The sequence below is a fragment of the Chrysemys picta genome, chromosome 19, assembly GCF_011386835.1.
Source record: "Chrysemys picta bellii isolate R12L10 chromosome 19, ASM1138683v2, whole genome shotgun sequence".
Classification (NCBI taxonomy): Eukaryota; Metazoa; Chordata; order Testudines; family Emydidae; genus Chrysemys; species Chrysemys picta.
In genome coordinates, this window is record NC_088809.1 from 4,043,849 (window position 1) to 4,070,879 (window position 27,031).

General features: G+C 48.5%; 1 protein-coding gene and 1 long non-coding RNA gene across 4 annotated transcripts; one reads left to right on the forward strand and one right to left on the reverse strand.

Moving 5' to 3' along the window:
• Positions 1–1,664: 1,664 nt before the first annotated feature.
• Positions 1,665–20,778, reverse strand: LOC101939938 (multidrug and toxin extrusion protein 2). 3 transcript variants are annotated; one of them, XM_005298161.4, is made up of 17 exons: positions 20,442–20,778; positions 16,273–16,374; positions 15,755–15,823; positions 14,786–14,934; positions 14,107–14,149; positions 13,061–13,105; positions 12,318–12,415; positions 11,623–11,720; positions 11,058–11,171; positions 10,726–10,793; positions 9,944–10,052; positions 7,009–7,084; positions 6,514–6,583; positions 5,633–5,765; positions 4,790–4,884; positions 3,265–3,346; positions 1,665–2,376 (listed from the first exon to the last, which is right to left on the reverse strand). In XM_005298161.4, exons 1-17 carry the CDS (start codon positions 20,586–20,588, stop codon positions 2,132–2,134), a joined length of 1,743 nt encoding a protein of 580 aa, XP_005298218.2. In that variant the 5' UTR covers positions 20,589–20,778; the 3' UTR covers positions 1,665–2,131. The 3 variants fall into 3 exon arrangements, with proteins under 3 accessions (XP_005298218.2, XP_023961684.2, XP_008167181.2); XM_024105916.3 differs by having other exon boundaries at positions 19,976–20,479; XM_008168959.4 differs by lacking the exon at positions 4,790–4,884 and having other exon boundaries at positions 20,442–20,725.
• On the forward strand, positions 19,999–26,034 carry LOC112059630 (uncharacterized). Its single transcript, XR_006176298.2, has 3 exons — positions 19,999–20,136; positions 23,106–23,245; positions 24,322–26,034. It is a non-coding gene; the product is annotated as an uncharacterized LOC112059630 (long non-coding RNA).
• The last annotated feature ends 997 nt before the right edge of the window (positions 26,035–27,031 follow it).

Genomic DNA, 27,031 nt, shown 5'->3' on the forward strand with positions numbered 1-27,031 from the left:
GGGGATTTCATTCAATGTATAAGCCATTGTACCCTTACACAGCCTTGCTTTGTTCTCTTGCTTTCCCTGCTAGCTGCATTTCTACCTCCGGCATTCACCTGGTGAATTGAACATTAATTTGGCATCTGATTTCTCTCTGCGTGAAAGGTTTTGCCTTCTGGGACTTTCTGCATTCAAACAGACTCAGCCTCTGCCAATTTCTTTCCCCCCGTCCTGTGTTAGGATTGCCCTTTATTTCCTAACATCATTTGTATTCTGGTCATTCTCACAGTGACCTTTGCTACAGGTTACTCCTCCATAGACATTTCTTACTACTCAAGTCTGTGCCAGGTAATGGGAGTCCAACTCCCTGTTCCTGCACTGTGGGGTGAACGACGGCAGTGATGCAAAGCGTCTCAGTGCATGAATCACGTGCAAGCAGAATTCTGAGCTGACCCCTGCACTACAGTGCAGAGAGGGGCAGGTATTTCTACTACTGTTCCATCTGTCCCTAGGCTGAACAGGGGGAGATGGAACAGCAGTTAGCGTGTCTGCACCCATCTCCAGGAGGGCTACGTTACTCATTGTAGATAGCTCCGTGGTTTGAGCACTGGCCTGCTAAACTCAGGGTTGTGAGTTCAATCCTTGAGGGGGCTTTTTAGGAATCTGGGGCAAAAATCTGTCTGGGGATTGGTCCTGCTTTGAGCAGGGGGTTGGACTAGATGACCTCCGGAGGTCCCTTCCAACCCTGCTATTCTATGATTCTATTGTTCTGAGTTTAGACTAGATCGAAGATTGACCTGGACGAAGAAGCTGGGAGTTCAGATTAGGGGACGGGGTTTTGTGGATCTCGTCTACTCAAGACTTAGTAAAGGATTTCTTAACCAGCCATCACTGTAGTTCATCAAACCCTCACACTCACTGGAGGGAGCCGGAGAAGAATCCCAGCAGGGCGTCACACACATGGACCCGGTTGCAACCATGTGCCACTTCTGTAGTAAGCCAGCGAAGCAACGGTAGCCAAGGGCAGTTCAAGACATATTGCTAACACGTGCGCATGGCTCAGTGATGTGGATGCAGCGGCTTAAGGGGAGAGATGTTGGTTTCAGGATGAGCCAGTTTGTTGGAATGGGACTCAGTCTAACGAACTGGAGACCGTTGTATTTGTTTCAATACCAGTTAGCGATGATAGAGCAGGTTGTGCTGCGTGCATCGCTCTGGCTTGAAAATCCAGAAGAAAAGTGGGTTGCTAGTAATGTGTCCATTGGAGTACATAGCACCAAATGCATAGTTACGAGATCCAGCCATACATTTTCCTGATGATACTTTTCTTGGATCATGCTGGGGTGACTAGAAACTAGTAACATCAGGACAATCTGGAAGCAACCCCTGAAATCAATGAAACAACCTGAATGTTTATGCATAAAAATGTACTGTATCAAAATGCTGGATTCCAAAAGTGTGAAAGAAGATTTCTTTACGCAACATGCCTGGTGAACGCTAGAGAATGCCACACAAAGTGCATGTGTCAGTTTGCTCCAGCCATTGCTAGGTGATTCTATAAACGCTTTCCAACAAAGCAACACTTGCCCTCCGTTTGCTTTGTGTTGCATTATAGGAGAGTCCCAGATCAAGTTCTGAAATGTAAAAAGTGCTCTAGTATAACATGGGAGGCACACGGCACATTCAGGGAAAACTCTGTATTTTGACCAAGCAGTGGAACATAAAAGACATGAACAAATACTTCTCAGGCTCAGGAAACAGTGAACCATTGGTAACGTTTGAGCGTCTCGGTCAGTGCATCAGTACCCATTCTCTGCAAGTGTTGTACAATCTGTCCATCAGCCACGTTGGGGACTTGCCCTACTGGCTCCGTCATACTGCTGTAGAAGGGATCAGCAAACATCCCTATTCAGTATAATTCGTGCAATGAATGCATGAGTGCTGGGCCCTCACCCAACCTGTTAAAACAGGAACAATCAGGGGTCCTAAACAGAACACTCGGACTTCACCATAATGCCAAGAGAAGTGGTCCTTGACGTGCTAGCAGAATGGATGAGCATCCTGTTTCACCCCAGCATCACCCTTCTTAGAGCACCCGACCATGGCCTCGTGCCGAAGTCCACTAATCCCAGTCTTCACACTGCTGCGCCTAGCCATTACCGGTCAGGAGCCGGACTACAACCCCCACTAGCAGGACTGCAATGGCCACAGCCAGAGCTAGCCCGCGACGGCAGATCAGCTCCTCCCCCGCCAAGACGTTCTCTCCTGGAGAGATGGAGCCTGGTGCAGAGTCCTCCTGCCGGATGAGCTGGCGATCTGGCTGGCTCTCGCTCCTGGAGACAGGATCAGGCAAAACCACCACATTCTGGATGGCCGTTTCAACTGTGAAATACTCTGTGTGGCAGATAAATTAGGTTACACGTGGGAGGTTGGAACAGGCAGGGTCTGAGCTGGAAAACAAGCTGCAAAGCTTGAAAGCCAGTGGTTCCCAGCCACTCGCCCCATGGCTGGGATGGGCACTGGTGACAGATCATCCTAACCCTCCTTTCCTTACCTGGATGAGCCTGGCCTTCGTTTGTCTGCTTTGAGAGAGAGCGGTGTTAGGAGCAGCAGCCGTTGGAGCGCTACTCCAGATGAGGCCATGCAAAACTGAATGGGAAGCAGTGGGCGAGGGCTGGCTGACATAACAGAGGTCTGATTCAGTCCCCGCTGGCGTAGGTGGGAGCCACGCTCGGGATCAGGCCCTCTGTATGCCAGGCTAGGTCCCGTCCCTGCCAAAGGCTAGAGCTGCAGCTCTCAATCTCTGTCTTCCCGCCAGGTGAAGGGCCTTGTTAGGCACTGCCTGGAGACCACCCACTTAGGGTGGGAGGGACATGTGTGAGCAAGACCATGCTCACACACAGAGGTATTGCTGCTAGTCTGCTACGAGACCATGAAGCTCGGATATCAGTGGGGCCCTGCCCTGCCCTGTTCCAGGGGAAAACCCACCCCCATGCACAGGGTCCATCCCCAATCTGCTGCACTGCTCAAGCTCCCACAGTCCACCCGCTGAATAGCATCGGGCCACAGGGTACGTTACTTTGGCACTTAACCCCACACGTGCCTTATGCAAAACCGGGCTCTTCCTGGCTGTGCAGAGGGGCTGGCTCCATGGAACGTGGCAATAGAAGGCACAGAGCCTCTCTGTATTACAGGCATTACTGGCACGTCCTGCTGGCATTAGCTCAGGGGGCATCAGAGAACTGCAGCCCCCTCCCCAAGTCCCAGCCTACAGCCACGTACCTGAATCGCCTGTTTCATCAGCTCCAGCAAGACTGGAGGACACTGCTACCGGCTGCTCTTTGAGCCCTGCTCGGATTTGAGCCTAAGATAATAAAAAGAACGAGGTCAGAATCGCCATGGACCCTGTACAGACAACAGTGCAACCAGCCAGGGACACACGGCAGGATGAACATACCACCAAAAACCCTACCACCATCAAGCCCGACACTAAACACGGTGTTCACTGTGGGCAGAGGACGAGGGAACAAACCACACATGACAGAGGTTTAATCATGTTGCCTAATGCACTCAGCTACTCCAGGGATGAGGCAGGAGAAGAGACGGTACAGAATGGGATTGAAAGTTGCCAGAAGAGCAGATCGGCTTGTTGCGCCGACAACTGCCCATCCTGTTGATGTTGCAATGGAGACAGTTAAATATTCCATGTGGTTTAGATGTTCTCTAGAACTAGGAGTCTAATTGCACCTTTGCCATTGAGCTGCTGTCTTCGGAGAGTCACTTTACCTCTGACTCTTCGTTTCCCCATCAATAAAATGGGGTTAATGTAGACAATAAAGGAGTTGGGAAGCTTAAGTCATTGAAGCTCCCTTCATCTGAGGCCCTTCACATTTGAAAAGTACTTTGAGGTCCCTGAAAGGAAAGCCCTAGAGATGAGCCGGTAAGAGGAGGAATCACGGGGAATCTTTCCTCTAGTTTCCTATACACAGGAGAAGATCTCCAATCCCAGGAGAGACTTTCAGTGCAGACACAGGCAAATACTGCAAGCCCAGAGAGCTGCAATGGAAAGCAGGGATCACTTCTTAAACTCTTTCAGCCCCACAACGGCCCCCTAGGCAACCAGAGCCACAGCACTGGATGCAGTGGAAGACCCCACAGAAACAATACTGACAGGGGCCCAAGGGGAGAACTTGGACGCATCTTAGACACCCTGTCCTGACAGCGTGATCTAAAGCGAAATGGCTCTTCGGTTGGGTGTCTTGTGATCCTTCCAGCTGGCAGGCGACTACTCAGATAAGCTAATAATGTTATACACACTCCCACCCAGCTCCATTGATCCTGGAGAGAGCCAGCCTTTTGTTATTCAGGTGTCCTTCCAACCCCTCAGACTCTCCCGAACTGCCTCCAAGACCACAAGGCCATTACTTCTAATGGGACAATCCTTCAGGCTGGAGAATGTTCTGCAGGGAATAATCCTGCCCTGCCCCAGAGCTAGGCTAGACAGGATCCAAGCCGACCTGCCCAGCTCGGATTTCTAGGTCTTCAGCTGGAACATGGGAATTCCATGATCAACAAGTGACTCTGAACCCAGGACCCTTCTGCTGCCTCCTTTTCAGGTTTATAACCAGTGAACTGCAGGCGTTCACCCCCCAGCAATCCTGCCGGGAAGCAGTTCTTGAACCACAGAACCAGAGGGACAGATTGTGCAGTTACACCAGTACAGTACCCTGGAGGTCTGTGATTTGCACTAGTGCAAGATTTGACCCACGGTCTTTGGAAGCAACTAAAGAGAGAGTGTGAGTCTTACCTCCTCTGCAGCTTTCTTCCAGTCCATGCGCAAGACAAAAATCAAGAAGGAAAGGGCTTGGAAGAAGATGCAGATGGCCATCCCTATCCACAGGCCTGGAGCAAAGGGAAATCCAGGTCAGTGGTAGCACTTCCATAGACTTGAATGGGAATCTGCATTTGACTCCACGTGTCTAGTTGGTTTCCTAATACTTCAGACCTGATCCTGAGATATATAGACATGCACAACTTGGAGTCAAGGCCAGTATCATGGAGTCCCATTAGTAGGCCTGGAAGACCTGCTCCTATGTTAACTGGACCCAACGTTTAGTGCATCTTTTAATAACAGGACAGTGTGCCGAGTTCTCGTCCTTCTTACCTGGGTTAGCTCCATAAAGTTGAATTTGTGTTACTAAGTCAGCACACAAATACAACTTGATTTCTTTGGAGTTGAACTCCAGTTTCTGAAGGCAATGGAGAAGAACTTGGCTCAGTGTCCGTTCCTTTCAAATTGCTGGACCCAAGACACGACACAAATGCTGGAGTCGGAGGGAGGCTTCCATCCCTTGGAGGCCCCTGCAGAAAGCAGCTGCTTAGCCGAGCCCAGACTCAGTCATATGCGCAAGTCCCATTGCAGTCATTAGAATTGAAACACATGCGTCGCGGAGTTGGGGCCCTGGGGAGGTTAAACCTGGGAGCAGACGTGTACAGCTAGCGGACCCAGCTCTCCGCATGTCGCGGCCAATGGCAAGACTCCTACAGACTTCAACAGGTGCAGGACTGAGCCCAATATAAGCAATGACAGTCAATTGAACTAGTCAGGATATTCAGCCTCCCTCGCGCTCAGCGCCAGCCACACACGTACCTAGTACCCCGAGCTTGGCGGCGAACATCAGCGAGATTCCAATGGGGAAGCCGATGACGTAATACCCGATGGCATTGGCGATGGCGCCGATCTTCTGTTTCCCGGTCCCTCCCAGCACGCCGCCGCACGTAGCCTATGGAAACATGCATGAGTCAGAGCCATGTTTGCTGGCCTCTGGCATGTAGTGGGAACCTGATGGACCCGGGGGGAGAGGGGAGCTTGGTAGCTATTAATAAGGCAATACTGCAGTGTGAGCCCACAGAGCCGAGAGGGGCTGACGTCCCGTTTCACAAATTTCCCTCCAACGAGGAGCTTGTATATAAAGATTCCTGCCTGAGCTAGTATCAAAAGCAGCGGATCAGTGCACATACCAAGAGGTGTAGCAGCTGGTACACCTGTCCTTGTGAGTGTCCTGGATCTGCTATTCTGTATGCAGCAGTGGGCACCCCAATGTTTCCATGGGGTGGAGAACTGGTGGGTGCGAAAAGATCTGAAAGTACGACACCAATGGCCGTACCTTGGTGCTATCGGGAGCTTGTGTGTGCTCAGCACCTCGCGAAATCAGGCCATGTGTTTAGGTGTCTAAATAGGAATCAAAGCACTAGCGTAAGTCATCCAAGTGAGGCAACTTTGACTCCAGATTTTTAAACCTTTAGGTGGCAGGAGCTGGGACGTCCTGGTTGTAACAACAAGTGATGGCTACAAGCACCCTGGGGTTTAAAGTGCCCCATGATGCCACAGGCTGCTGCTTTCAGATGCAGCTGGAATTTTTTCCCTTTAATTTTAGCAGACTGCAGGGAAGCGTCAAAGGATGCAAGACAATAGAAAATGCCAGCCAGTTCCAATCAAGAGTATGTAGCTTGGTGCACTAAAATACTCACTGCTATTGCATCAAGCAAGTGGAAGGGAGCAAATATCAGCATCACCTTCGACACCAAGGTAATAATCTCTCTGTTGGGAGAAAGATGTAATGATCAGTCTGGAGCGTGATATAAGCAGCATGGCTGAACGCAGGGCAGGAAGCAAGGAACTCCTGGTTTCTAATCCTAGCTCGGACACCGACTCGCCGCCACTTATGGACAAAGTCACCAAGAGCCTGATCCAAAGCCCAACAACAATCAGTGGGACTCTTTCTACGGCCTTTAGGTCGGGCTGAGTTAGTGGTGCTGTAGTGTTTTACACTGGAACCCATGCTACCCAATGGCTTCTTGTGCTGGGGAGATTCTCTGGGGGGTGGGCTTGCTAGATCTAGGATAACACGCCCCATCCTCAACTGGCTGCTTCTCAGTCTGTCCCTCATACTCAGCAACTGGAAAACAGTTCCAGAAAAGCCCTTTAAGTTAAATAATCGTCTTTGATGGAATCAGATTACCCACTTGTCGCTGGTGAAGATATAGCCCACTACGTCCTTCAAGGATCCCAGTAGGGCACCGACCACCACGGCAAACACTCCTGGAAGACAGTCAAGCAACAGCGGATTTGATCAAGATAAGTGCCACGTTGTTCTCCTCTCCTGGGCTGCTGTTTGGGGCCAAGATCTCTGGGCTGTTGGTAACATGTTTGTTCACTGTTTAATACAGTGTAGGCCTGATCTTCCATAGAGGAGCTTAACTGAGCCTTCTTTACTGAGGAGTACAGTCCAAATAAGGCCTGCATGTGACCCACCTTCACAAAGAAATTAAAAAAAATAAAAAGTGACAGTCCCCATTTCCAAGGAATTTGAAGGCTATACTTTAACAGCGACACCCCCTTTTCCCCCCAAAACCCTCAACCCACTGTCAAAACCCCATAAAAAAAAAATCAGCCTGAAATTTAGTAGGGCTGTCAAGTGACTACATTTTTTAAATCACGATTAATTTTTTTAATCCCACTGTTAAACAATGATAGAATACCATTTAAATAAATATATTTGGACGTTTTCTACATTTTCAAATATACTGATTTCAATTACAACACAGAATACAAAATGTACAGCGCTCACTTTCTATTTATTTTTTATTACAAATATTTGCACTGTAAAAAAAACAAAAGAAATATTCAATTCACCTAGTACAAGTACTGCAGTGCAATCTACCATGAAAGTTGAACTTACAGATGTAGAATTATGTAAAAAAAAAAAAAAAAAAAAAACCCTGCATTCAAAAATAAAACAATATAAATTTTAGAGCCTGCAAGTCCACTCAGTCCTACTTCGTGTACAGCCAATCACTAAGACAAACAAGTTTGTTTACATTTGCAGGAGATAATGCTGCCTGCTTCTTGTTCACAATGTCACCTGAAAGTGAGAACAGGCATTCACATGGCCCTGATGTAGCCAGCATCGCAAGATATTTTTATTTACATGCCAGATGCGCTAAAGATTCGTATGTCCCTTCATGCTTCGGCCACCAGTCCAGGGGACATGCATCCATGCGGATGACAGGTTCTGCTCAACAATCCAAAGTAGTGCGGACCGACGCATGTTCATTTTCATTATCAGAATCAGATGCCGCCAGCAGAAGATTGATTTTCTTTTTTGGTGATTTGGGTTCTGTAGTTTCTGCATCTAAGTGTTACTCTTTAGACTTCTGAAAGCATGCTCCACCCCCCCATCCTGATCAGATTTTGGAAGGCACTTCAGATTCTTAAACCTTAGGGTGAGTGCTATCTCACATTGGTACCTTCTTTGTGTTTTGTCAAATCTGCAGTGAAAGTGTTCTTAAAATGAAGAACATGTGCTGGGTCATCATCCGAGACTGCTAGAACATGAAATGTATGGCAGAATGCAGGTAAAACAGAGCAGGGGACATACAATTCTTCCCCAAGGAGTTCAGTCACAAATTTAATACATACATTATTTTTTTTTAAACGAGCATCATCAGCATGGAAGCATGTCTTCTGGAATGGTGGCCGAAGCAAGAAGGGGCATATGAATGTTTAGCATATCTGGCATGCAAATACCTTGCAATGCCAGCTACAAAAGTACCATGCAAAGCCTGTTCTCACTTTCTGATGACACTGTAAATAAGAAGAGGGCAGCATTATCTCCTGTAAATGTACACAAACTTGTTTGTCTTAGCGATTGGCTGAACAAGAAGTAGGATTGAATGGACTTCCAGGCTCTAAAATTTTACACTATTTTGTTTTTGAGTGCAGTTATGTAACAAAAACAAAATCTACATTTGTAAGTTACACTTTCAGGATAAAGAGATTGTACTACAGTACTTGTATGAGGTGAATTGAAAATACTATTTCTTTTATCATTTTTACAGTTCAAATATTTGTAATAAAAATAATATACACTTTGATTTCAATTACAACACACAATACAATATATATGTAGAAAAACATCCAAAATATTTAATACATTTCAACTGCTATTCTATTGTTTAACAGTGCAATTAAAACTGCGGTTAATCTCGATTAATTTTGTTTAGTTAATTGCTTGAGTTAACTACGATTAATTGACAGCCCTAAAATTGAGGTTGGACATTAGGAAAATCTTCCTAACTGTCAGGGAAGTTGAGCACTGGAACAAATTGCCTAGAGAAGTTGTGGAATCTCCATCATTGGAGGCTTTAAGGCAGGTTAGACAAACACCAGTCAGGGATGGTCTAGATAACTTAGTCCTGCCTCTGCCTGTGGGGTAGACTAGATGACCTATCGATGTCTCTTCCAGCCCTACATTTATTTGAGTCACAGCAACATCCGGTACAGGTATAATATCAAGTTTAAAAGGGAGACTCTAGATGGTAAATTCTCAGAGGCGGGGATTTTAAAGTGCTTAGCACGTATTATTGATAGATTGGAAAAAATGGCTGTAATTTAGGCTTCATTAAAAAAAAAAAAACCTGTCTGGGGCAGGGTACAAAACCTAGTATCGGCAGAAATGTTTTTAGGGTCAGATTTTCAAAAGAGTTGAACAATGGCAAATTCCTCCCCCAACCCCTACATGAAACAATCTTGCTGCAGTTTTGCATCCGCCGCCCTTTTGAAAATCTGCCCTTTAATTATTTTTTTGAACAGTGAGAGGATTGTCTCCCATCCCCCTTAATTTAAGAAGTTCTCTTCTATGCTGGAGCACTGCCCCACTGCACAAGCCCTGTGCTGCTGGGTTAGGCCCAGACAGGAGAAGCGGCTATGAAGAGAGACCAGTCTAGTTTAATCAGCTGCAAACTGATATTACACAGAGTCACCAATGGTGAAAAGGAAATTAAGCCTTTGTAACAGAGTAGTTAACAGGGAAGGAATTTTTCTCCTCTTGGTGCTGTCCCCTTAAGGGCCACCAGGAAAACCTCACTCCAGCAGGCACTGGAGAGAGAACATGCCCACCTGTGCACAGCAGTGCTGTTATACAGGACTTCTTTGCCTGCTCTGCATTGCCCGCTCCCAAGGCGTTGCCAACTCGGACCGTGGCAGCCACGCTGAAGCCCAGTGGCACCTAAGCACGAGGAAACAGATGAGACCATGTGTTTGTGGTTGGAGTCTGTTCGACCATGATCATGACAGGACGCCAATGGCTGGCAGAGCCTGCAGCAATCTAGCTCTCCCCTTGCAGGAAGGATCAGTACAAACCAGCATAACTTGCACCCTGTCACCTCTTCATACTGTCTATGACCCTCCCAAGCTATCTATGCCCTGGGGTAAGTACTGCAGCATGCTAGAAAGGCAGCAAGTCCTCACTGATTTGAAGAATTTTCCTGCTGGGTTTAGCATCCATGACTGTTGGAGTAATAGCACAGACATAAGGGAAGTGCAACAGGCAGGGGCTGCGCTAGCTTTTTCAATGCACCAATCAGAGGCAGCACCCTCTTATTCCAGACCTGTAGTGCCTCCCATGTCAGTTCTGCCAACGCACCTCAGTCCTGATGTGCATTAAAAAGCCCCTGCCATTCCAGACCTCGGAACCACCCACCACAAGCCCCGGGTTCGCCAATACATCTGCGCCTCGACAGGCAGCAGCCCCTGCTATGCCAGTCTTCTGCTCCCTGCCATGGCTCTGCCAACCCTCCTCCGTCTTGCAGTGCCACTTGCTATTCCAGTCTTGGGACCCTCGAGGTCTCAATGCGCCTCGATCCGGACACGAAGCGTGTCTCGCAAGCTCGGGCTCTTACCATGTACGCTGCAGTGAACAGTTCGTAGATTACGGACTGTGTTCCCAGCTCCACCATACTGATCAGACCTAGGAAAGAGGCACAGCTTTTGTTTTGCAAACGAAAATGAAAAGAGACCCTCACTCCTGGGGGAAGACATTAATGGGTTGTGATCTGACAGCAGCCGTGGAGGATCAGCCTACCAAACCCAGGACAGGATGAGAGGCTGGAGTTGCCTCTGGGGGCATCATGAAGGTCTGCTCAGCCACCTGGGATGGTCCCCAAAACAGCACGAACAGGAGACTCCTGCTAATGTGGGGAAGGGAACAGGCATTCGTAGAGGGCTCTTTCACCTGTAAGAAAGCTCCCAATCTCAAAGGTCCACCACTCGATACACTTCATGAGCATGCCGGGCACAGCCAGCTGAATGAAAGACCCCCAGTCCTGGAGACATTCCCTGGTCCAGCCTGCAACAACAAGCAGGAAGGGATAAGGAAGGTGGAGTAACTGCCTCCCTCGGTCCCCGCAGGACGCTGGAGTTGTAATCTCCACAGGCGGCAGCTCAGCATGACAGAGGAGAGCAGCCACAAGCCCCACAGTAGAACTCCACGGGCCCCAGGCCAGCCATTTCTGCAGTCCCATGCATTGGTGTAACGTGCTCAGAGTGATTGAGCTCAGGGCCATGCTTAGGCATGAGCCAGAGGCCACAATCCCCCCCACGCTCCACGCACTGTGCACGAGTCTCAGATGAAGAGGCTGAGGGGAAATCCTCTGGCAGCAGCTAACACATTTGCACCTTGAATACAAAATCTACAGGCCTGGCTTCCAGGGCATCAGAAACCAAGGCCAGGCTCCCCTCTGTTCTAACAGCCGCAGGACCAGCCTAGTAACATATAACAGGACGGAGACCTACGCTACCTCCCCAGGTCTTGACGTGTATTTTCTTCCACCACACGTACAGGAAGAGGAGAACAGCCTGGGTGTATTGGGAAACAGTGTTGGACCAAGCAGAGCCCCTGCAGAGAGAGGGTTGAATGGTTACAAGGGGCACATCTATTAAACTGGGGATCATTCCCTCCCCCACTCCTATGTATTTACTCTGCATGGATTCAAAGAACAGGATAAGCCGGCATTTGATCAGGTTTGAGGCAGGGGAAGCTTTTGCACACAGCTCTGCTAATGCACTGGGAGCGATATGCAGAACCCACCTGCTGTTCCAGTCCTGGCTCTCTCCAGCCGCAGCTTTCCCAATGCACCTGCATGCTGAGCGGTAGCCCCTAGTTAAACCATAACTCAGCTCAGCAAGGCACTCGCGTGTGCAATCCAGTGACACATCTTGGCAAGCCTGTGTGCCACTGCCCTGGACCGAAGGGACTTGCCTGTGATGAAGTGTAGCATCATGATGGCCTGCTAGGAGCACACGGCCCTCAATAATAGTGATGCCAAACAGGCGTTTCCATTGGCAATCATGGCTGATTCAATTCTCTACAGGCTGGGTGCACCCACGGACAGAGACCAGCGCTACCAAGTCAGGGAACACCCATGAGAGAACAGGTCCCAGGATCTTCGCTAAAACCCAGCGACCAGGAGTCTCTGACCCCGTTCATACTCACACTACTCCCAGCTTCAGTGCATACAGGAAGAAGGCGTTCATGGCCACGTTGAGGAGATTGGCTGCAACACCCGTCACGATCTGAGGCAAGATGATTGCCTGGAAGGGAGAGCGAGTGTCTTTGAAAGAGAGTTTCCCAAGTGCCACAGCCAGATCCCCAACTGCTGGGACCAGTTTAGGAACCCAGCAGCCATTTCTAAGTCTAACAGCATCATTTGGGAGGGAATTAAGCCACCTACAGGGCCCCAGGAGGCAGCCAGGCTGATATCTCCTGACCAGACAGAGTTTTCAGCCAGGTCCAGCTGAAGGCAAGATAATGCTGAAGGCGAAGAGGAGACCTGAAGGCAGCAGAACCTGCCATTTGGGAGGCCAACACTGAAATCAACAATTAGTGCACAAAAGTTCCTAAACGGACGGGGATGGAACTGGGCCTTCCATCACCCGCTCTCTCTCCACCCCTCAAAGGCCCTGTATTGGACAGATTCATCTCTCCAGCCAACGAGGCTTCATCAGCTCCCTCTAGAGCTCACCAAAGCAGCTCTGACCTTGAAAGAGGGACAGCGAGTGCCAGGAAACACTGCGCTCCCACCATCGTAGGGGACAAATCCTCTGCCGTGTTTCCCAGGCTGTGCCTCCAGCAGGGAGGGAATGAGCTGTGACCCTCTGCTTTCGCGATGGTCAGAAAGACACGTTTCAAGCTATGTCCCACAGTCCAACTAGTTATACAACTAGCAGGAGCCCTACCTGGCTTTGTAAATATCTTGTCTGCAGCTGGTACAGAAACGCTGCCTGCAAGACAGAGAGAGTTAGGTTCCATTTCATTAAAGCCACCTTGAGGACATACAGGGCTTCCCACAGATTGCTTTTTACCATAACTTAGTGGGGATCCAGGGATTAGACACCCCACTGTCAGTCCTGGGGCAGGCGTGGGTTACAATTAAGGTCACAGACAACAAGATTCCTCTCTTCTTCAGCCACCCCAACTCCCTGTCCAAAGCACTGTGACATGACCAAATACACTGCAGCAGGTCCCTACGCCCTGCTTTGTTTTAATGCTTCTAGTTCAGCTGCTGAGCCCTTAATGTTAGCAAAGTTCAGCCATTTGTTTTCCCTTCTCCCCCACACTGGCTGGGTGTCTTGCTCTCCTGCTGTTTGGAGCAGTGCCCTTTCCTCAGTTGGGCCCCGAACATCTCCTCTCACACAGGGATGAGGTGATGGTCTCCGAACTGCAGAGAGACCTCCTGGGCCTTACCATTCAGGATGAAGGAACCCAAGAGCCTCAGAGAAAGTGGACAGAGCATGGACTTGTGAACAGACTGTGCTCCAAAGCCCCAGAACACATCTAGTAGAACGTGGTACTCAGATGGCCAGGAAGGCACTTTGTCCAACCCAGGCCTGTTCTGACCCCTTGCCATGTGCCTGGCAGCTACTAATGTGTGTGAAATCAAGGAGATTGCAGGTGCCTCTATCGCCCACGGAGACCTCAGGTCCCAGTGCTCCTAGGAGATAATTTAATATGCAAAGGTGCTGCCTGCAAAAACTACAGATTCCAGCATGCAACGCTCAAGAGTGACAAGATTCCAGCATGCAACGCTGAGTGACAAGAGGGAAGGTTGCATGGTAGGACCTGCAGTCTCGGGGGGCTGCACCTCTGTATTAAAGATTAAGATAAAGTGGGGCACATTGTCAAAACCCCATAAGTCACACAGGCCTCTCATGTTCTGCGGAGCAGGGAGCACATCCCGTTACCCAGAAAGGTAAAGTGCACAATAACCTTAGCCGCAACTTACGGGAAGGGCTGGGATAAAGATCATCACGTAAATCTGGGTTAACCTGGAAAAACAATGTGATTTCCATCCAGTTAACAGTACAGTAAGAACCAAACCAAGCAAGTGTGCACCCAAAATCCCCCTCTGCTTTCTACTATAGGTCTTTGCCTGGTAATCCACCAGCAGCCTGGGGCTCCTTGCACACAGGGACAAGTAGGGGACAGACATTATAAGGTAAGTGACTTGGAAAATTGTATGGTGTCTAAACAGGTCTCTCTCTTAATCCAGTGCTGGAGAAGGATGCTGGAGTGAAAGCCCTGGCGACAGCAGTCTTCTCAATGCAGAGAGCAGGTGTAGCAGGGCATCAGCAGTGTAGGTGCTCCTATCCCAGCAAGCTGACTCAGTCATGACCTGGAAGGGACAGAGGGGCATGGAGTCTAAGTGGCTCATTCCACTCTGCTGATCTGCTAAGAAGGGAGGCAAGTCTGGTTCTTTGGCTCCCAGACTGACTAAACAGGGCTTGTGGGGCCTGTCGTCACCACTCAGGGTCTCCTGAAGTCCTGGCGTGGACACCACAATCACGGAAGGGCCTGCCGACTATGCTGGAATGGTCGTCAGGATCAACAGGGGAGTCAGAATAGGGGCAGAGCCTGAACTGCTGAGAGGCAGGGACAGGACAGGATTAGATATCACGCTAGACCTGGAGACTTCCGGGTCCTGTCTGAAGAGCAGCAGGATCTGCTCGGTGTTGACGAAGAGAGCCCAGCAGGGGAAGCAGCAAAGCAGCAGGATGAGGGTGCCACGCTGCAAGATGATCCCCACCCGCTTCATGTTCTTACCGCCGTACGTCTGGGGAAGAGAAGTGGTACCAAGAGGTGAGTTATCCGTGGCAAGAGGTGTATGAGGAAATAGGGTTAGATCAGTGGTCCACAAACTTCGTACCTCATTTCACCCCCCTTACCCTTGTCCGTGCTCCCCTCCAGCCCCCCCCAGGGCCAGGAGTGGGGCAGTGGCTCCGGGAGGGGAGATGCAGATGGGTAAGGAGGCCAAGGTTTCGGCCACAGCTCGGGCACGGGGCCAGCAGCAAGGGCAACAGCTGGGGCGCAGGGCCGGCAGCCAGGCTGGGTGGCTCTCCCTCCCCGCCCCCGCATGGGGGCTGGCCCGGGCCCCAGCTGCGCCCTCCCGAACGTTCCTTGGTGCCCCACAGATTGGGGACCTCTGGGTTAGATAAATGTGGGGGAGGGGAGGTCATTTAACCGACCTTGCTGCAAGGCAAGACTTTATAAAAAAGGCCTCAAGCTTGTCACCAGGGTCAGAGATGGTCTGTCAGCAGGTCCCAGCAGGGACTGTCAAGAAATTACATATGGGCCAGACCAAGATTCACCAACGCCAATAGGAGTCTCTTAACCTCAAAGGATTTGGATCAGCCCCATACGTTGCTAACCCCCTCCATTTGGTGGGGGCAGCCCCCCCAGGATCTGCAGCGACGGGGGGAGGAGATGTGCTCTGAGGACCAACCGGGCTGTGAAGCAGCCAAATGGAAGGGTGAGATGATGATTGTCAGTTCTCAACCCTCCTTCCCCCCCACATCCCCAGAAGGAAAACCTCTACAGGCGCAAGACAACCAAAGGGAACAAGTAAACGAGCCGGCCATAGGGCAGTTCCCCACCTGGGACATTAGGGTGTCACATGCCGATGCTAAGCCAGAGCCAACTGAGATGCCGGTAACATTGATAACCTGGAGATGAGAGCACAAAGAGACAAAGCAACCCATCAGGGAAGGAGGAAGCTCAGGCTGCCAGGCAGGCTCAGAAAAACAGCAGCTGGATTTTTTCCCCCAACTGGATGGAGGTGCAGTGGTGGTTTCAGGGCCTATTTTTTTAGCCTTCCAAACTTGGGTCTAGATAATAGCATATCCTCTTGTTACCAAGGAGAAGCACCACATTTAGTGGAAGGGCTATCTTTAGTTGCAAATCAACACGTTTAATGGTTACTAACTAATGAGAATAAGCCTTTCTTTCAAAAATGAACTACAAAAGTACAATGCAAAACAAGATTGAAATAGATCGTTTTAACCGAGGTTTCCTGCTTGCGGATTTAAATCCGGATTACAACTGGTGATTTGAATCACTGTGATCCATCCATCTCACAACTGAAATGTGTAAGGGAAAACAGGATAATACGTACGGATACAGCAAGCGTCACAGCATCTAGCTCAGCTTTCCCCAGATGGCCACAGAATATGGAGCTGACCACGCTGATCAGGAAGATCAACAACTGGGATAGGAACTGGGGTGGAAAGAAAGGAAGTATAAAAACGAGAAGGAAGCCAGTCAGACATGGGGTTAGGCTGGAACAGCAGGGAGGGTATTTCATAAACTGATGCATTCAAATGAAATACTTTAGAATTAATCCCAGAATAAAGTCCGTTTGATTTTGTCTGTGTGTTAGTGTTACAGTAATACTTAAACCCAGTTTGACGTGTTTGCATGTGTGTCTATACATTACAGTAATACTTAGGCTGTCTTCCTACTGTACTGAGACACAAGCCCTTGTCAGAGGCCTGGTATGAAGCCTAAGGCCTGAACTAAAGTAGTGGTCAAGCTTTAGGCCTCATACCAGGCCTCTGATACAAGAGCTTATGACTCAGGCTCTCTTCCTACTACACTTAGAAGCCCCAATGGAGACCACAGCTCCACTGTCCTAGGCTCTGCATACACCTTGTAAGAGAGAGTTCCTGACCTAAAGAGCTTACAGTCTGGCAAGACACAGCGACAATTGCAACGGAAGACCCGTCAGGTGCTGCAAGATTTTTAAACCTTACTGTTGCCTGCCCTCCCCCCAGTGGACAGCGTGGATGTTCTAGTCCAGTGGTTCTCAAGCAGGGGTAAGTGGAGGTCTTCCCGGTGGTACATCAACTCATCTAGATATTTGCCTAGTTTTACTACAGACTACACAAAAAGCACAAGCAAAGTCAGTGCAAACTAAAATTTCATACAGACAATGACTTGTTTATACTGTTCTATGTACTGTACACTTAAATGTAAGTAAAATATTAATATTTCAATTGATTTATGCTATAATTATATGGTAAAAATTAGAAAGTAAGCAATTTTTCAGTAAGTGTGGTGTGACACTTGTGTATATTTATGTCTGATTTTGTAAGCAAGTAGTTTAAGTGAGGTGAAATTTAAGGGTACACAAGACAAATCAGACTCCTGAAAGTGGTAAAGTAGTCTGGAAAGGTTGGGAACCACTGTTATAGTCTAGCGCCTAGCAGATCTCTCTTCTCTGGGGTTTAAACTCTAAGCTTTGGTTCCAGGAGGTAAATGTATCTACAGAGGAAAGGGCAAAACAGGCAAAAAGATTGCACCAAGTGTTTAAACTTCCCTTATAACTACTCATGAGACTAGTAACTTCTACCTAACCACCATATTGTCCACCCCACGGCTGGAGGGGGCAGCAATACCCTAGTTCTTGGTCTGGAGAGCATGTGATAGGGCTGAAAGATGGAGGACTGTCGCTACACCATTGGCGCCCACTCTCCCCTAGCCCACTGGAAGTCCCTCTGTGAATGCCCAGTGGGGTACAGAATCCAGGCAGAGAGACAGGGCTGAGAGGAAGGGGAAGATTATGACAGGATTATACTCCTGGGCCTTTGTTCGTAAATCTGCAATTTGGAAGCCACCAACCTCCCTTTACCCCATGGGGAGCCTCTGGCAACACAGTACCTGCAAGAGCCAGACCTAGTACAGAAGCACAAGGGCTGTTTCTCTGTGAATCTCCCATAATCCACTTGTTTAGGAGGGGGACTTCTCAGCTAGCTCCCCAAGGATGAAACCCCCCTCACCATGGAAGACTTCCAGCAGGACTCAATGAGTTCAAACTAATAGAGAACCCCAGCCACTCAGTGAGTAATCTCCCTGCCCGGACACATCCCTGCCCTCAGCAGCATCCCAGCCACGTGTCTGGGCAGGAACTCGCTTGAAAATGTACATGTGTTACTTTTGGCTAAATGTGGAGCTTGTTTTTAACACAGGCTCTGTGTTTTGCACTTAATTGTTGCAGTGTTTGTGCTCAGAGGGGGCCTAGAATAACTCTGGGAACACAAGTCGGCGAGGCACATGGCACAACAAAAACAAAGGCCAGTGTTCGGAAGTTGTGAAGGCGCAGTGTTGGACTCAACTACTGTTTGATACTCCCCTCAGCACTTGGTCTGAAACGTCTCAGAAGACGGTGAATAAGAGAATTGTGCCTCGGTGAAGATTTTCAGTTAATGTCGATTTGCCAGATAAACACAAGAGCCTGCCTCAAGTCACAAGATTCGGGTCTAGGTTTCACACACGCCAAGGTTCAAGGGGGTTTGGATCCACAGGGCTGGTTCAGGCCCCATCTCTAATTAAAAGAATTTTTTGCTTTCATTACAGCAGGGCCTTGAGTCCTCAGCAGAGGCTGGGAATCCTATTGTATTAGGCGTTGTCCAAACATAGTACGAGTCCCAGCCCCAAAGAGATTCCAATCTAAATAAGACCAGACGGACAAAGGAAGTGTTATCTCTATTTTACAAACAGGAAAGGAGGCACAAGAGAAAGTAAGGGCCAGACTTTCAGAAAGAACTCAGCACCCATGGTGCTTGAAAATCTCCCTCCGATTGTGGGTGCCAAGCTAAATGACTTGTCTAAGGTCACACAGGCACGTTTGCAGCAGAGCCTGAAATTGAATCCATGTTTCTCGAGTTCTAGTCTAGTGCCAGATTGTCACTCGTCTCTTAAGGCAACATTCTGATCTTGCCTCTCATAACACCTCAGCTTCCAACAGCACCAACGTCAGTCCAAGAACAACATCACGAGAGGATGGAATCCTAGTCACACATTTCTTCTGGGGCAGAAACGACACGGAGAGGGTAGCCTGGGTCAGCACCAAAGAGAGAAAATGGCAGAACAGTGCCCCAGTCCCAAAGGCCAAGGACTTAGGGAGGAGAAGAGGCCCGGGAACCTGAAGGCCTGTTTGGCATCAGCCAGAATGTACCCTCATCTATCTTTGGTTTTTAAGGAACTGCCCACGAGAGATGAAGTGAGGCAACTGACCCCGGGATCCCCTTGAGACAGAACAAAGCAGAACCAACCCAAAGGGTTCTGGGCCATTGATGCTATGAGGAAAGGAGAAACATGTGACTGGCCAAGCTAAAGAAAAGGATACAGAAGGGATAATACTAAAGGATTTACATCCTTGCCATTACTGTTGTGATGAGGCAAGATGAATCCAAGTAGGACAATTTCCTTGGGAGCCAACTGATGCCGCTTAGCCCCCGGGGTTGGTGATGAAAAACACAAGGAACTTCTTTCCCCACAAGGAGTGATGCTGACCTGGGACCAGGTCTGCGCCTTGTGCATCAATCTGCAGAAAACTAAGCCCTCAATTCTTGGCGTGGTCCAAGAAAGTAACTTGGATGTTCCTTGCACCTGGATCCAAAGGCAACTGTACTAGGCACGAGTCTGATCTTTGGACACTGCTGTAACGCAAACATTGATTTTTTATTTCTTGGTTTGCTAAGGAGCCTTGACCATTGAACTAAATCATGGATCATTTAAGCAGTGATAAGACAGGGCAGTTCTGGCAGACAGCAAGTGACACCAATGTAACAAAAAGAATTTACCCCACAGCCTTTCAAAGGCGAAGATACTTTAATGCATCCAAAGAAGTGGGTTGTAGCCCACGAAAGCTTATGCTCTAATAAATTTGTTAGTCTCTAAGGTGCCACAAGTACTCCTGTTCTTTTTGAGGATACAGACTAACAGGGCTGCTACCCTGAAACCATACTTTAATCTGTCAACCCAGTAAAACTGGCCTTTTTAAGGCAGGTCAGACTTGCACATTTCTTTGCACTCACGGTTTCTTTTAGGGGGAAATTGGGAGCTTCAGGATCATCTTTCAGCAACTGATTCCCTGTGGCTGTTGCTTCCCTAGTCGCATTTTCTGCCTCCATCACAAGAGGACACATCCTGCTTTACCAGGGAATGCCAAGACAAGCACCGACCGCCAGCAAAACGGGTGAGCTTTCCCTGTCCTGGTTTGGGGGTGACTTTAACCACTGCAGTCCCCCCAACTCCTTGAGGGAGAACTTAACTAGACCCCAATTTCCCTCAGTTCACCCCACATCAGCTCCACTCTAGCCCCTCGCTCCTTACAGAAATCCCCATCCGGATACCGCCTAACCCCTTCGCCTCTTTCCTGCCCCAGCTCCCCAACTCTTCTAGGGGGACACCCAACCAGACACCCCCCCAACCAGCGCCCCCCGGGGCTGCTCAGAGCCGCAGCCCCTGGGCGAGAGCCCCCGCGGCAGGCCGCCTCCTTACCACCGGCCCCCCGATCTTGGCCAGCTCCTGGGTCTCCTGCCAGGCGCCCACGGGCAGGAGGTTGCGGAGCCTCCGCAGGCAGCTTCCCCGCAGCGAGGCGGGCTGGGCTGGGCGCGTCGCGGCGACGAGGACGGGGACTCCCTCCATAGCCGGGAAGGAGCGAGGTCTGGGCGGCCGTGTTTATATAACTGCAGCCGGGAGCCTCCGCCGCTTTCCCGCCCCCGACAGCGGCACCTCCCTCCCCGCCTCTAGCGCTGACGGAGCCGGGGGTCCCGGCTGGGAGCGGGGTCCCCGGGCCGCGAACCCCACCAGCCCCGGGAGATCCCCCCCCACCCCCGAGGGTCCGGCCACGTGGGGGAGGCTCTGCTGCGGGGACCCGCCGGGCCCGACCTGGCCACGTGCGGGAAAGTCCTCCCCCATCCCGGCCTGCAGGCGCCCATCCCAGTTCCCCGGCTCCGGGCAGGCGCCGCCGCCACCAGGGGTCTGTCACTGCACCCAAACCCCAGAGAGACCCCTATCCCCCTCGGCTGTCACTGCACCCCAGCCCTAGAGAGACCCCTATCCCCCTTGGCTGTCACTGCACCCCAACCCCAGAGAGACCCCGCCCCCCTCTGCTGTCACTGCACCCCAACCCTAGAGAGACCCCGCCCCCCTCTGCTGTCACTGCACCCCAGCCCTAGAGAGACCCCTATCCCCCTTGGCTGTCACTGCACCCCAACCCCAGAGAGACCCCGCCCCCCTCTGCTGTCACTGCACCCCAACCCTAGAGAGACCCCTATCCCCCTCGGCTGTCACTGCACCCCAAGCCTAGAGAGACCCCTATCCCCCTCGGCTGTCACTGCACCCCAAGCCTAGAGAGATCCCGTCCCCCTTGGCTGTCACTGCACCCCAAGCCTAGAGAGACCCCGTCCCCCTTGGCTGTCACTTCACCCCAACCCCAGAGAGACCCCTATCCCCCTTGGCTGTCACTGCACCCCAACCCCAGAGAGACCCCGTCCCCCTTGGCTGTCACTGCACCCCAACCCTAGAGAGACCCCGTCCCCCTTGGCTGTCACTGCACTCCAACCCCAGAGATACCCCCGTCCCCCTGGCTGTCACTGCACCCCAACCCCAGGGAGACCCCCGTCCCCCTCGGCTGTCACTCCACCCCAACCCCAGAGAGACCCCCGTCCCCCTGGCTGTCACTGCACCCCAACCCTAGAGAGACCCCTATCCCCTCAGCACCTGCAAATTGTGGTTAAATTGGTTATTATTTATTATTTGTATTACCTTGAAGCCCTAGTCACGGACCAGGACCCCGTTGTGCAAGGCACTGTACAAACACAGAACAAAAAGATGGTTCTTCATGGTGTACTCCAAAGGGTTTTCTTTTCCAATCCCCCAAACTCTTTTGTTAGGTTCCGAAAGAGGGGGAAAGCATAATGAGCTGTTGTTTACAAATGTAGAGCACAGTCCTGTTCCCACTAAATCCGTGGGACCTTTGCCATTGGCGTAAACGGAAACAAGCTTGGGCCTGTGTTTAGCACTGTACTTTACACAGTTAGTGACAGTTTTCCCTTCCTTAAGGGAGCTGCAGATGCTTGTCACCTGTCAGGGCTGGCCTCTCATAGGTGGGGGAATGTCTTTGACAAGGAGGAAAGTCAGGACAACATTTTCAAATGCCTGGATCTAAGTCAGGTTCCTAAATTAATATTTAGGCAGATGAGTAATGGCTGATTCAGCTCCCACTGAAGTCAATTGCAGATACAGTTGCTCACTGCCTTTGAAAATCAGGCTAAAAAGGAAATTAGGTGTCTAACTCTAAGTACTTGGGCGTGAAAATCTTCGCCATAGCCTATTAGGGAAGGCAGTGGACTGAAGAGATGGAAGAAACACACGTCATCCCAGTCCTTTGATAGAAAGGGAAAACCCAGCATGTTTTATTGAGGGTCTGCCTAGGATCTCACCCATCACCCCCCACCTTAAGATAGAGTCCAGGGAGTGAGTCTTTGTAAATTTCAATCTGCTCCCTGCTCAGAAAAATGACCAGCAGAGGAGGACAGTTTGATGTGCATGAAGGAATTTTAAGAAACTCAACACTCAGAGACTGTTGGCTGGTGTCAAGGATGTGGAAGTTGCCTGTAACCAACTATTAATATTCCATCTGTTAGTCTGATTGTTATGTTGTTGGCTAGCTATGTGATAACCAAGGGTTAATTCCAGCAGAAGCTGTCTTGCATGTGCACAGGAAGGGAGACCATACATTTCAGATAACGCCACTGGCAATAGTAAAACAGGTGTGTCACTCCCTTTACCTTCGACCATGTTGGGTTCTCCACCCCTGGGTGGGTACTGAGGAGGGGGGAATCCCAGTGGGAAAACTGGAACAAAAAATATTGGAGTGAGTAAAAATCTGAGCTCTGAGGAGACAGTCACAGAGACAGACTGTCCCCCAACCCCAGCAGTGCATGCCTGGGATAAGGTAGGCCTACCTAAGCTTTAGGTGAGACAGATGTGTGTAGACTGTTCGTTGTGTTGAAAACCCTCTTCTTGTTATGCTTTGTGCCTACTGTTGAGATTAAACAATGCTTTGATTTTGGAAAGGCTGTTTTATGTCACTGTGTTCACGCACTGGTCACAGCCCTGAAAGGGCAGCTGAATCCACTAATCACGGTTGGTAAACAGGGTCCCAATCTGAAGAGTTGAGGAAGAATCCCACCCCAGAGAGGTAAAAGCTTGTGATCTGTCACCTGGAGGGGTTGCACTCAGAGACTGCGAGGGCTGAAAGGTGCTGCTAGCCCTGAATTGTGACAGCAGGTTGCTAGGTGAGTAGTGATTTTATCGATGTTGCACCACCAGTTAGGAAAAAAAAAGTAGTGGGTCACATTATCCCATAGTGTAACATCATTGTCTTCGGTAGGTTTACACCTCAGACTGCAGTGAATTTGGCCAGTATTTTGAAACCTTTTGTTTTGATGGATCCCTATTGAAAAGAGGTAATGTGTGACTAGCTGTAAGCCAATTGGAGCATGCAGATGCTCTGCCCTTTTAGCGCTGATTTTAGCATCTGGTGCCCAGTTCTGTTCTCAGTTCCCCTGGCAAAAATACAGAATAATGGCATTGAAATCAATATGGTTACTCCCATTTCTACTATGTCAGAGAACAGAACTTGTCCCTTTGTCTGCAGGTTTGGTATATGACTTTTCAAGGCTTCCCCCCAGGCGCATGCACATCCGTATTCTGAACTGCAGCCAAGATCCAGTTATAAAAATAAAAAACACAAATGTACCATGTCTGGAACCCGTAAGATTAAGAGCTACCAAATGAGAGAAGTGTCAGAATACAATAGGTTTATGTCAAAGGCTTAACTGTTTGAAGAGTGTCCCTTTCTTGGAAGAGGCCCTGTTGCTGTCTGATGTCCAGATGCCATGGAAAATCGACTCTCCTTTATGGTGGGCTTTTGCAGTTCTGAGCTGGGGGTAACACAAAATTAAAAACTAAAGAGTCTTTTGGAATCAAATTCGTTTTTATTTAAGCAACAAAGAGTCGCATGATCAGAGGTGTTAGTTGTCAGCGGGTGCAGTGAATCCACAGATGTAGGGCTTGTCTATACAGGGAAATTGACTGGAATAGTTATTGCAGAATAAGCTATTCCTCAGTAGCGATTCCAGAATAGCTTCCTGTGTGGACACTCTGTTCTGGAATAAAAGTCGCTTTAATTCGGAATGATGAGGGCACATTATTCCAAAACAAAATGATTTTTATTGCAGAATAGCTTATTTCACAACAGCTGTTCCAGTCAATTTCCCCATGTATACACACCCCTAGGCTCGTCCTGCAGCTTGTGCTGTTCCTCAAGACCTAAGTTTTTAACTGCTTCACTGCTGCCTCCTGTTCCCAGGGTCTTGGGCAAAAAACACCTCCAGCAATACTACAAGCAAGTCGCCTTTGAAATGCTGGATGCTGGTGCAGCCATCACACAGAAGTTGGAGCAGGGACTAACAGCTGCCCAGCTGCATGAAAAAAATCAAAACCTACTTGCAACCTACCAGCTCACCCACACGGGATGGAGACAACCTCTGATTGTTACCTGCTTATTCTCCAAAAGGTTCTTGTCACTTGCAACAGTGCTGTGATCCCCATCACCAGTGAAGATGTACCCTGGAGGTAATAATAGATGGATAGGGAGAAAAACTTGAATCACAAAATAAGGACATCTGGAAGAAAGGATTTCAGAGGACCTAGTAATGGAGACACAAAGGATGAAAAATAGTTTGAAGGAAAACAACAAGGAAAACAAGATGCAGCAGGATATGGGAGGAAAAGTAGGAAATAGGAAGACTAAAGGAAAAGGAGGGAAAAGAACATTGAGCTTGATATTCAAAAGGGTAGAAGCTTAGGGCCAATTTCTCACCTAACGTGCACCTGCAATCCCTGTGAATTGCTCATGATACTGAACACCTACTTGCTCTAATATCCATTTATGCATTTTGTATGAAAATTAGGCTTGTATTTGCATACATATTTTCTCCACATGACCCTGGACTTCTGCCTTTTTGAAAATCAGGTCCAGCACAGTGGTTTTCTCTTTTTTAAGTTCCATGGTAAATTCTCTTATGCATCTGCTTTTAATCTATGGCATCATGGTGATTTAGTCACTGCTACCAAAAAAAACCCAAATCCAAAACAAACAACCTGAACATTTCCCTGGTTTTTGGCTATCTTAGTTTCTTCTCCAGTCTGGCCTCCTTTTGAGGCCATTGATCCCCCTCAATTTAATTTGGATAAATTGACAGGCATAAATCTTTGTTTTACTTTCTCCAGATCCTAATCTCCCAAAGGGTCGAGGTTGCTTGGCTCTGGGATTTTGGTTTGGATCTTTCGGTAATAGTAAGATACTCATACAGTCATTTACAAATATTTACATATTGATAAGATCTGTGTTTAATTTCTTCACATTACCTTCCTACTGACCTCTCCCGCTACTCAGCCACCAACACATCCCCTTTGCCCCTCTCTGCTTATTTCTCTGTGACTACTCCTTCCTGTCCTAGCTCTCCACAACCCCACCTTCCCTTTTCTGGCAGCCTGTCTCTTCACAAATGGTATGGCCAGGCCTGAGCCGAAGCCTGTGCAGTCTCTAGGCTCAAGTGGGAGTGTTAAGGAGGCACTGTGTTTTGCCAAAATGGTTGTTGGTATTGCATTTCAGGTTGCCTTAATGCTTGGTCTGTAAACTCAAATTAATTGCTGCCTGTAGCCACTAGATGTCACTAGAGCATCATTAACTGTCCTAATTTTTTGTTTGTTTTTTTACTATATCACTACAGCCATAGCACCATCTATTTGAAATTCATGTTTGTGTCTGAAATTGTTGTACCGTCACTAGTTACAGGCAACACCCCAGGTTAATAGAAGTGAAAGAAGTTAGGGATAAACATTATTTCCCTCTCTTTTCCCAGTTTGTTCCCTTGTTTGCATTTGACAGAACTTTATGTATAGTCCGTTTCTGTTGTCTCCCTTGTACACTCAGGTAAATAGTCAAATTCACGCTGGTTGAAATGATCTATTATGATTAGACCTGTACAAATATTTTTAAAGAAAAATTCAGGACAAACTATTTCAAGTCGGCTGGAATTTTTAAATAATAATTTGGTCAGTTGACCACATCCCTTTAAAGACAGGAAATAAGTGTATTAGAAGCCCTTGGCTGGCTCCCTGTTTCTTCTCTCGCTTTCTGTCATGATAGTTTAGTGACATATATTCTGGTCCTGCAATGAGCTCTGTATGGGGACAGGGTCCATTCACGTTGCAGAATCAGGGCCTTATACATTTGCATAATTTTACTCAGGTGAGTAGAGTTATGTTTTTGTTTAACTTTTTTCATTCTTAAAGCACAGAAAGCAGAAACAGCTGTTCATTCATTCTGTATTTCTTGCAGAGCATCATAACTTCACTTGCTGAATAATTGACTGTGACTGAGAGAAAAAAATATTATTGTTCTTACAAAGCTTATATCGGACTGCAGATTTGTCTGTGAATCAGGACTGTACATTAAAAACCATGTTCCCTGCTTTGAAGAGCCTGACTAGCTAAATAAGGCAGGACAAACAAAAACAAGACAAAACATATCTTGCTTTGAACCATCTCTGGGGAGCAGGTCTTGGCAGAGGAAAAGAGAGATTGTAATGCTGTAATAATAGTAATGATAATTAATAATAATGTTATTTATAAAATATCCCCGGAGGTGTTCTGGATACAGCACAACAATTTTAAATATAATAAAAAGCAACAACATTGTAAATCCAGATGAAAAGCCAAATGAAGCATCATTAAATTAAGGGTGTCCTTTACAGCAGCTGGCAGAATTTAAAACTGTTTTCAGGTGCTTTTTACAAATGGAAAGGGATGTGCTGTATAATATACACCTATATCTGAGTCTGTATAGCTACATATATCTATATATCTCTTTGTGTGTCCAGAGAAGATACTTGTACACAGACATTATATGGATAGGCCAACATTTTCAGATTTGGGATTGGGAGTTTAAAACTAGGCACCAAAAGCCATATTTTGGACCCAATCCTGTAAATACTGACACTCTTGTTTAAATA

Excerpts from the sequence above, each read along its gene's own strand:
- LOC101939938 (XM_005298161.4), bottom strand. The coding sequence starts at position 20,588 with ATGGAGGGAGTCCCCGTCCTCGTCGCCGCGACGCGCCCAGCCCAGCCC. Across the intron at positions 15,824-16,272 it reads CTGTGACGCTTGCTGTATCC|GTTATCAATGTTACCGGCAT; the intron begins GTACGTATTATC and ends TCTCATCTCCAG. Across the intron at positions 5,766-6,513 it reads ACTTGCTTGATGCAATAGCA|GCTACGTGCGGCGGCGTGCT; the intron begins GTGAGTATTTTA and ends ATGTTTCCATAG.